The sequence below is a fragment of the Hibiscus syriacus genome, unplaced genomic scaffold (genome assembly GCF_006381635.1).
Source record: "Hibiscus syriacus cultivar Baekdansim isolate YM2019G1 unplaced genomic scaffold, ASM638163v2 tig00111640_pilon, whole genome shotgun sequence".
NCBI lineage: Eukaryota > Viridiplantae > Streptophyta > Magnoliopsida > Malvales > Malvaceae > Hibiscus > Hibiscus syriacus.
In genome coordinates this window covers 872,097-881,930 of record NW_024063142.1, presented here as the reverse complement: position 1 = coordinate 881,930, position 9,834 = coordinate 872,097, and the positions used below count along the sequence as shown (strand labels likewise).

Genomic DNA, 9,834 nt, shown 5'->3' with positions numbered 1-9,834 from the left:
ATTTTAATACCCCGCCATTAAAAAATTAACGGATGGGCTGGCGGGACATAACTGCGATGGACGAATGATCAATCTGAATGGTAGACAACGAGAGAATGACGAGTCGGCCAACATAGTCCAATTTCAGACCAATCAGACGATTGACAATAGAGATCAGAGGAAGTCAAAGATTTCATCGTTGATATGGAGATTGAGGTATTTTTCGTTGAAATAGAGGTCAAAATCACGTTCAGTGGGTCGAAAACTTTTGGGCCGAAAAGTTTGGGCTTCATCTATTGATGGATGCAATGGTCGATGACTGTAGACACGAAGGTCGGCTAGCCCGTCCGTTAAATTTTTAACGACGAGTAGTAAAATGAAATAAAAATTAAACGTTAGATATGATTCTGAAAAAAATGAAAGTTTAAGTACTAAAATAGACCAAAACTGATAATTTAGTTACTAAATGTGTAATTTACCTAACATTTTTTTATTGGCTAAACTATGTTATTATTCAACAAACTATAATAATGTTTTTACTCTAATCATCGATTATTTTTATAAAATCATCAATTACATTATCTTTTTTATTTTAACTTTTCACCATTACAAAAAATAATGATGATCTTCGTGTATCTTTTTTTATGTCATTTTCTTTCTCCATATAAGCAGTCCACACGTTATTTTTATATTGTTGGTGATCAAAGTAAAAGATGATAAAATTCAGTGATTAATAGTATAGTTTATCATTTTATTTGAATATGGACGGGGATAGATTAAAACAAAAAGGACTGGACAAAAGTGAAAATCCGCCAATATTTTGGACTTGAGCAGATAATAAAATAAGTATGTATAGGGTAATTGATTGGTGGATGATAGCGGCAATAAGAATATATATATATACATGATAATCACATGATATGAAAATAAATAAATAAATAAAAATTAGTAGGTAATTTCGAACATTTCCTCCCAGTTTTCCAGTGTTCTGTGCTCTTTACTTGTGATGATCAAAGACAACCTTGCCTATGGTTCTTTAAGTCTTCTCTGTGTTTATTCGGGTGAGTCTATGGCGCTTTTTCATATAATTCTATTGTTTTGTGCTTTCAATTTTTTTATACTATTATTATTGAATCCGCAAGGGTTTTGATGAAGTTAATTGGTTTTTGACGACGGGTTTCTGATTTTGTTTAGATCTAATTATGAATTTTAGTCTGAACTGTTTGTGGGTTTGATTTTATTTTTTTAAATTCATTCTGGGGTTTTGATTTCGTTGATTTTGATAATGAATGGATCTGGATGATAGGTTTTTATTCTCAAGCTACTTTCCCCGTCTCTTTGAAACCCTCCCTCTTAAAAATGAAAAGAGACAAACACTATTTAAGTTTTGGATTTGATTCGGGACTATTATCATGGAGACTTTTTATTGGTTTTCCCCTCTTTTATTTCCCCTGATGCATCTGACTTTTATGCAGACATGTATGTTTAAGAAGGTTTTAGCGTGTATTGGGATGAATGGTTTGTAGAGAGGATGAGCAGGGGTTATTATACTTGAACCACTGGAGTATACTGTGAATCGATAGAATGGAGGATGATAACGGGCTTGAGCTTAGCTTGGGTCTATCATGTGGTGCATCATCTGCCAAATCCAAAGGCAAGCTTAGTAGCTCTTCGGATACTAGGACAGAAGAAGGCGATAGAGGGGTCAAGATAATGGATAACTTCAAAAACTTTCTTCAACCTGGAGCAGAAAAACATGACCCCGGTGTGGGTTCTCAGAAAAGTGATCCAGCCAAGCCCTCGGAAAATTTCTTTAATGATCTTTCCAAGGGTAATGGTCATGCAGAAGCTTCTGTTAACTTGAATGGTAGAGGTCTCTGGGTTACGAACAGTAATAGATCTGCTGATATCGAGGAAGACAAATGGTCAGAATCGGGTAGTAAACGAAAGATGTTGTTTAATGAGATAAACAATCCGAAGAAGCTTGAAAGAGAAGCTCATCATACTGATTTGCATGAAAAGCCCAAACCATCACATATCTCCATAACAGAAGATGGCTCCACTGCTGAGAATGAAGATGTTGCGGAGTCTGAAGTTGAGGGCTCCACCTCGAGGTTAGTTTCACAACATGATGATGGGTCCAAGCGATTTATTGGAGTTAGTGGTTCCCCTGAGGTGTTCAAGGAAGTTAAGCTGGGAAACTTGACTTACGGTAACTCATTCCCGATGCAACCAGTCAATGTCATGAATGCACCTTTCTCATTGTCTACAAAGGATTCTAACTCTGTTGGAATCCCTAGTTCATCAGGTCATACACTACCCGGCATGATGCAGATGATGCCTACCGGGAATAGCAAACAGTCTGGCACCCAGCCTGTGAATCCTGGAAACTTACCAGTTATGTTTGGGTACTTACCTGTCCAGCTTCCACTGTTGGACAAGGATAATCCTTGGGGGATGGTATCTCACCCTCCACAATTCCCGCCTTCATATGCTGGTAGAAGTCCACCTAATGCAGATAAGCATAGTGATGGAATGAAAACATCACAAGGTATCTCTTTATCCCTTTCCTTGAAGAAAATGGGTTAGGGGGACAAGGTAATGGGTACAGTGGTTGGTATGATCTGTAAGTATATTTAGCATATTATTTTGTTCTATTCTTCAGGGAGAGCTTTGAGCTATCCTGATCTTGATTTACATTAAAGGAATGATATATATATATATATATATATATATATATTGGATTTGTTGCTTTCTTGCTCTGTTACTATTCTTGAAGCAAAAGCAAACTGTCCTATTGTTAGTCTGTCTTGGTATCTTTTTAGATTTGTGCTGCCAAATCAAATTTCTGTATGTACGAAATTTTAATGTCAAACATTATTCATCTGGGTGATAGTTGTTCATGAAATCTCCCTTTGTTGCATGTAGCTTCCATGCCTACAATTGCACGCAATCCCTCTGAGGCTGCACAATATGATGGTAGGACATTCGAACGAGTCAAAGGTGAAGGTAAACAGCATGGCACAGAGGAAGGCTTCTCTACATGCGCAGAGGACGATGTTAAAGGAAGCAGCATGAATCTCCGATCAAATACTGCATCTGATCGTCCAACAGCTGAAGGCTTAACTCTTGATTTTTCAGCCATAAAGCCTGGGATTGCTGCAGATCTGAAATTTGGTGGATCTGGTTCTTACCCAAATTTACCATGGGTTTCAACCACGGGGACTGGTCCACACGGCAGAACTATTTCCGGTGTTACTTACAGATTCAGCGCTAATCTGATAAAGATCGTTTGTGCTTGCCATGGAACCCACATGTCCCCCGAGGAGTTTGTTCGGCATGCTAGTGAAGAGTGCACCAATCCAGATAATAACAATGGTTTAACGACATTTCCAGGTACCAATCCTGCTGCTTCTAGTCAGAGTTGAAGCGTAAAACATTTTTTCAGTGTCGTAACATAAATTTACTTCCAGTCAAGTATGACATTGTTATGGCCTTGAATACACTGCTGGATGGTTTAACGAATTCCAGGTACCAATCCTGCTACTTCTAGTCAGAGCTGAAGCGTAAAACATTTCTTCAGTGTCGTAACATAAATTTACTTCCAGTCAAGTACGACATTGTTATGGCCTTCAATACACTGCTGGGGGCCTTTCTTTTCTCCAGGACTTTAGTTCTTTGTTCCTGTTCCTGTTGTATTAGCCTCTGGAGTTGACTACTGCATTTGTATGTATGAATTTCTAGTTTCCTTCTCTTGTCAAATAGCAACGTTAAGCATTTTTTTTCTGTAGTAACAGTTCCTCAAGAAAATAATTTTTCTTTTTGTTGTATTTTATTTGCCAGCAATTTAAGCCTTAGATTCGGACATGCGATATATGTGTACTGTCATGGATTGAAAGAATTTAACTGGTTTACCTTTTTGTTGTCTATCGATTGTTTCGGCTCAGTTGATCCTTGTCAATATATTGAAAGAATTTAACTAGTTTACCTTTTTGTTGCTTGATGAACAAATTCATGGAGTTTTTATGGTTGTTATTGGAATGAAAGAGTAAAATACGGGTATTTATTTACTGATATTTTAAAAATTATACTTTACTTTTCAAAAAGAAATTAAAATTACCGTATTTTTACTTACGAATATTAAAGATGAAGCTATTTTGTGGCCTTTCAGTGTTGTCTGTGTTTCTATTTTAGTTATTCGATTTTAAAAATATATAATTACATTACTAATTTTTGAATTGTTTGAATAATCGGTTGATATAGGAGATGAGACGCTAAATTTCTTAAGGGCATAAATTTAAATTATAATGAATATAAGTAAATTGTATCATGAGAATGTTCTCATAATAAACCTTGGTTATACCTGATATAAATTACTCGATCGCATCTCAATCTCTGTCATCCTATTTTAACTATTGTGGTAGTTCAATAGCAACGAACTGATTCTGTTCTCCTATACAGAAAATCATTGGTGCACCACTCTCCTTGTTATCTTGAAAGAGAGATTATAAACAGTTAGCAAACCATTTACATATGAAACAAACCAGTTTTAAGCAGAGACAACAAAATACATTACATAAAACAACAGACCTATGAACCTGGAAATTTATGTCTTAAAATAGTTTATCTTGCCTACTAGCACTAGTAGTCCCTTATACAGTACATGAACCATACTTGAGCAGTAAAAAGAAGACCCAGTTTTTATTAACAGTCAAAGGCTTTTGACATCCACATATATCGTAACAAACTTCCATCATCTTCTTCAGTAGTTACAGCAATATTGAATCGTCTAGGTACGGTTTTTGCACTTCTCCATAGCTCTCGGGGCTGCACAATGCACAAAAAAAGTGTAAATGATTGCTTGTTTCGAATTAATCCCTGCTGCGTAACCAAAGGAACAGGTTTTTCGACTACCGGCACGTATCATATTTTACATATATCATGCCATCTCATCATTAAATATTATGAACCAACTTAGAAAAGATGGCCATTTAGCGTACCTAGGCCGATAGCCTCAGTACTCTTCATGATCCTCAATCTCTTACAAGAGTTGGTAAACATCCTGCAACGGAATGGGGCACTTAAATTAGCGGGATATTCTTGCATCTCTCATGAAACATTTAGAATGTTGATGCTTGGATAAAGTCCAACTAAAGACTAAAGATGTATCCTTAATCAATAAATTCCAATGAAAATCTCTGATTAAGAACAACTTGATCGATTTTCGATCATCCAATGAAGGTTCCTTCATCAAGGGTATTTAACACGAGTTGCAAAACAACTTACACCCAAGGAACATCGCCGACCAGCATCCAGTCACCGTCTTTATCTTCATAGGTGAGTACATACTCGGAGCCGTGGAGGAGATCGATTAATAGACTCTCACTCAACCCATCCCGGCTAGAAACGCCATGAGAGCCACACTGACCTGAACCAGTTAATTACAAACCACAAATTAATTCCTTCCATCGGGAAATTTTGCACATACCATTTCAGTTTAATGAATCATCGATCATTACATTGCATGAAGATCCTTTTGAGTCAGTATGTCAATTTTCACAAATTAGAATAAATAAAAAACAAAGTTGACAACTATCGACTACCGAAAGATACTGGAAAACACAAACATGAACATAGGATTAATGGTTTAGAATTTTGAAGGGAGAATTACCGATTGTGAAGCAGCTGAACATCTTTTCGAGTGCCGTGGAGAGCTCTTTGTAGCTGCCATAGATCTTGAGATCAACTTTCCTAAGGTATGGAGCACCATCCATACTAACTTTGACATACAGACATCCTGATCCTAACTTGGCTTCGGCATTGTAATCGTCATCGTTCTTTGTGGGATGAGAAGCCATTGTATTCTTCCGGAAAGACCTGATTGGTGGCCATCCAACTACCTGTGCCCTGCTAAAACATCAATGGGTAGATAAAAGGACTAAATTTCCCGGATTGAAAGCCAAGAAGTAAACAATTTGACCAAGACAACATGGTAGCTACTAACAAATATATAGTTCTTCCAACACCATAAAGAATACTAGCAGCAGGTAAAAACCACCTTTTTAAAGTCCAACTCCACCGCTTATAAACCTACTAAATGTTGCTATCATTATTGAAATAAATTAAATTAAGTAGAAAAAAGGGTCATAAACCTTTTATCAACAGCATTATTTTCACATCTCGAAACTAAAGAAGAAGAAAAAAGCGAAGGAAATGAAGCGATATAAGTTTACTTTGAAGCCGTAGCAGAAGTATTCCCATTTCCATGACTACTGCCGGAAGCTACCTGGCACTTCTTCTCCTGAACCACCAAGGGATTCTGAGCATCTCCATCCTTCGAAACCGGACCACCCAAACCCGAATCCGGCCCGGAAAGATCATTTCCTCCATTATTATTACCGCCACGTCTAGGAGAAAACAACCCTTCAGATCCTCCTCCACTGCCACGGGAAAAAACCCATTTCACGCCACCGTCGAGTGCATCGGCAAACCCCCTTTTTGCTCCAGACACAAAACTCTTCAGTGAAAGCACGTTTTGGTCATGAACCTCCCTCTCCGGTGAATTGGACCCGGGTAAACCGAGTCTCAGCTCAGTATCCTTTAAGCGCAATCCATTCTTTTTATCGTTAGCGTCAGAGCTTTTCTCCATTGAAGGAAACGGCTGTTCTGACAAACCTATGTAATCATGCTCTATGGGCTTAGACATCAAAACCAGAACATCAAGAATTACAAGAAGGGATCAAACCACAAAACAAAAACAAAGGAAAAAAAATCCTTTTTTCTTCTTTAAGAGCGAAAGAAATATTGCCGACTTTGATATTGAACCAAAGAGAATTCTTTCAAGCTTTCGGCCTTGGGGTAGTCACTTTTGCTTCTATATAATGACACCCAAAAGAAATTCTATATTCGCTCTCGACACCGTAATGCTAGTAATATGAAGTAAAACCCGGTTAAATTGGAATTTAATCCTACTTTTTAAACAGAAAAAAAGGACTTTCATTAATTAATCTTTGTTCTTTTTTTTTAAAGTAAAATTTTAAAATTTAATATAAAACTGCTGTTTTGTGGGCAACCACTTCCGACAAAGTCACGGGAAAGTCTCTTTCGCGGCAAACTTTCCGAGAATCTCCTTTGGTTTTTTTTAAAAGAAAAATGGAATGTTGATGGAAGAAATGCGCCGGGTGTACTAACGTATACCGTCTTTAATCTGACGTGTCAATAGATTTAACTAAAGTGCGCCTTATTTCAGACAGCATTTGGACGACACGAGGGGTGAAAAACTTTAGGGAATCAAAAGAAAAGGACGATAGCTGTTTGCTGCTTTTTTTTTTTTTTGTAAACTCTTCAAACGGCCAAAACTGCTCACGTTTCTAAGTGACAAAAATAAAGTTAAATTAAACGTTTAGTATTTAAATTATTATTTTTATCTTAATTTAGTACCTAAATTTTATTTTTTTAAATCATATTTAACGTTTATTTTTTTTTGTTTTCGAACCTCACCGTTAGAATTTTAAGTGACAATGTTGTACTTGACACTTTTTATGAGTAATACATCAATAATCACTCAATTATCTTTTTATTCTTATTTTATTTAATGAAGTTTATTTTTTAATTTAATTATTTACATTTCAAATTTATTTTTTATTTTACTTATATATTAATAAAATAATAAAAAAATATAATGTCAAAATTATTAATAAAATAAATTAGAGATTAAAATAATAGCAACTTGAAAGTTGAGTAGTTAAATTGATTTTTTTTAAACTTTGGTGACTGAAATAAGAGTGATAAGATAGTTGAGTGATGAATAATGTAATTTAGCCGTAAAAAGACAATGTAACAAAATAAAAATTAAACTAAACGTTAGATATGAGTTAAAAAAATAAAGTTTAGATATCAAAACGAAACAAAAATCGTAATTAAGTACTAAATGTGTAATTTATCTTGAAAATAAACAAAAAGTAAAACCGGGTTTCGTTTTTCGTAGTTTTTTCTTTGACTGATTTCTTGTTTGGATTGCAGGAAAAAGAAAAAGAAAGCTGGCAAGTGTGGGAAAGGGGGAAAACGGCAGTTTGAGGAGGGTGGTGGGGGAAGTGAAAGAGAAATGACTGTTCAATAATATTTTGTGTTTGTTATGTTCTGTGTTTTGTTCGATTTCCTGTCTCAGATAAAGTCTTATTAACTCTCAATTTGAATTTTGCAATAATAGTTTTTTGTTTGTTTGTTTAAATATACATTTTACGCATGAATCAAATGGTTTACATGATAAAAGAATTGTTGTTATTCTTTAAGGATCCGGGTTCGAGTACTAAAAATACTAGAGGTGTGAGCGATTAATGTCAAAAGATTGAGTGTTGTCTTTAAAAAAAGATAGAAGTTTAAGCAAATATTGTCATGTACTTATCTCAAATTATTCAAAAATATATATATACATTTCACATAATTAATTGTATTGAAAAGAGTAAGCACAATTTCATTTATAATTATAGATAAATTAGATTTTTATTTTAAAAATGATGATCTATTGATTTTTTTAAGGTTAAACTTAATGGCAGATTCATAAATTTAAAAGTAGGATTCAAAGTTTTAATACATAATTTTTTTAAAAAAAATATCAAAAATGTAAATTTTTATATTGTTTCTCCCCCGTTTAACCCATTAAATTAATTTTTATAATTTTTTAAATAATAAGGATGCACTTATTTCCTTAAGGTTTAGTGCATCCATCAGTGGATAAATTACATCCACGACCATATGATTATAGGAGTTTATTTTTAATTTTAATAAAATAAATCATGTGACAGTTAATAAAATTAATATAATTACACATTTAATCTTTGATACTTATATATTTATTTAATTTAACCTTTAGTTTAGTTTAATTTAACAAATTAGTCCTCCATCATATGTTGACTCTTGTCACCATTTAATTTAAAGAAAATACAGCACAAAAATATGTAATGGGGAGAAATTGAACTTGGGACATATAGAGAAGTTAGGTGCACCTTGACTATTAAACCAAGTACTACATTTGTGAAACGAATAACAAATGTACTCAATGTTAAAAAAAAAAAGAAGTTAAATTGAGAAGTATTATTTCGAGAAAGCATATAATATATTTTCAAATTAATCTCATTGAATAGTTTAACTCATTGTTATCACATAGTGTACGCTAATATTAACATAACACGTTTTAATATAATTAATTTTGTCATTATATTTATTTTGTAAAATTCTTAAATTATAAAATATTTCAGATTATATTTATATTATTTTTTGAATGATGTGTTGCGGAAGACGGCTATCGGATAGAGCAAAATCGTAACTGATAATTTGAGAAAATAAAAAATGAAGATAAAAAGAGACACAAAATTTACGTGAAAAACCCCTAAATAATATAGGGTAAAAACCACGGACAACGGTAGAAGAATTTCACTATGAGAAAATAGGAATTACAACCTCTCTCGATCTACCAAGGAAAAAACAATGATAATTATCTCTTGATAAAAAGAAGAAAACAACTCTCAAGAAACTCTCTAAATTATCTCTAGTATTGGAAGAAAGCTAGAATGCTTTGGGATGGTTTTGAAGCTAAATGAGCTAGGGTATTTATAGTTGAAACTTAAGGACTAATCTTATAAATATCCTAAAGTTTAGTGACTAAAATTTATAATTTACCCATTTAATTTTCAAACATTATTGCACCTAATTTTGACATTGTTGCACCTAATTTTGACATTGCAATATTAGGTGCCTAACTTGAACCAATTTTCCAAGCTTTGACATTTCAACAATCTCTCACTTGAAGATTTGATTAGAACAATCATATATTCACACCATTCTTTCTACCTTGTA

The 9,834-nt window shown here is 34.0% G+C and overlaps 2 protein-coding genes across 5 annotated transcripts; one reads left to right on the top strand and one right to left on the bottom strand.

The window, feature by feature from the left end:
- Positions 1-889: 889 nt before the first annotated feature.
- LOC120166462 (ninja-family protein mc410-like) lies at positions 890-3,846 on the top strand. Of its 2 annotated transcripts, none has more exons than XM_039175715.1 (3): positions 890-1,040; positions 1,455-2,530; positions 2,908-3,846. In XM_039175715.1, exons 2-3 carry the CDS (start codon positions 1,564-1,566, stop codon positions 3,405-3,407), a joined length of 1,467 nt encoding a protein of 488 aa, XP_039031646.1. In that variant the 5' UTR covers positions 890-1,040; positions 1,455-1,563; the 3' UTR covers positions 3,408-3,846. The 2 variants fall into 2 exon arrangements, with proteins under 2 accessions (XP_039031646.1, XP_039031647.1); XM_039175716.1 differs by having other exon boundaries at positions 894-1,040; positions 1,506-2,530.
- A 641-nt stretch (positions 3,847-4,487) lies between these two features.
- Positions 4,488-6,871, bottom strand: LOC120166463 (auxin-responsive protein IAA27-like). Of its 3 annotated transcripts, none has more exons than XM_039175717.1 (5): positions 6,213-6,844; positions 5,651-5,889; positions 5,266-5,407; positions 4,980-5,041; positions 4,488-4,806 (listed from the first exon to the last, which is right to left on the bottom strand). In XM_039175717.1, the coding sequence occupies exons 1-5, from the start codon at positions 6,683-6,685 to the stop codon at positions 4,769-4,771; spliced, it is 954 nt and encodes a 317-aa protein (XP_039031648.1). In that variant the 5' UTR covers positions 6,686-6,844; the 3' UTR covers positions 4,488-4,768. The 3 variants fall into 3 exon arrangements, with proteins under 3 accessions (XP_039031648.1, XP_039031649.1, XP_039031650.1); XM_039175718.1 differs by having other exon boundaries at positions 5,651-5,886; positions 6,213-6,840; XM_039175719.1 differs by lacking the exons at positions 4,488-4,806; positions 4,980-5,041; positions 5,266-5,407 and adding an exon at positions 5,480-5,533 and having other exon boundaries at positions 5,634-5,889; positions 6,213-6,871.
- Between the last annotated feature and the right edge of the window lie 2,963 nt (positions 6,872-9,834).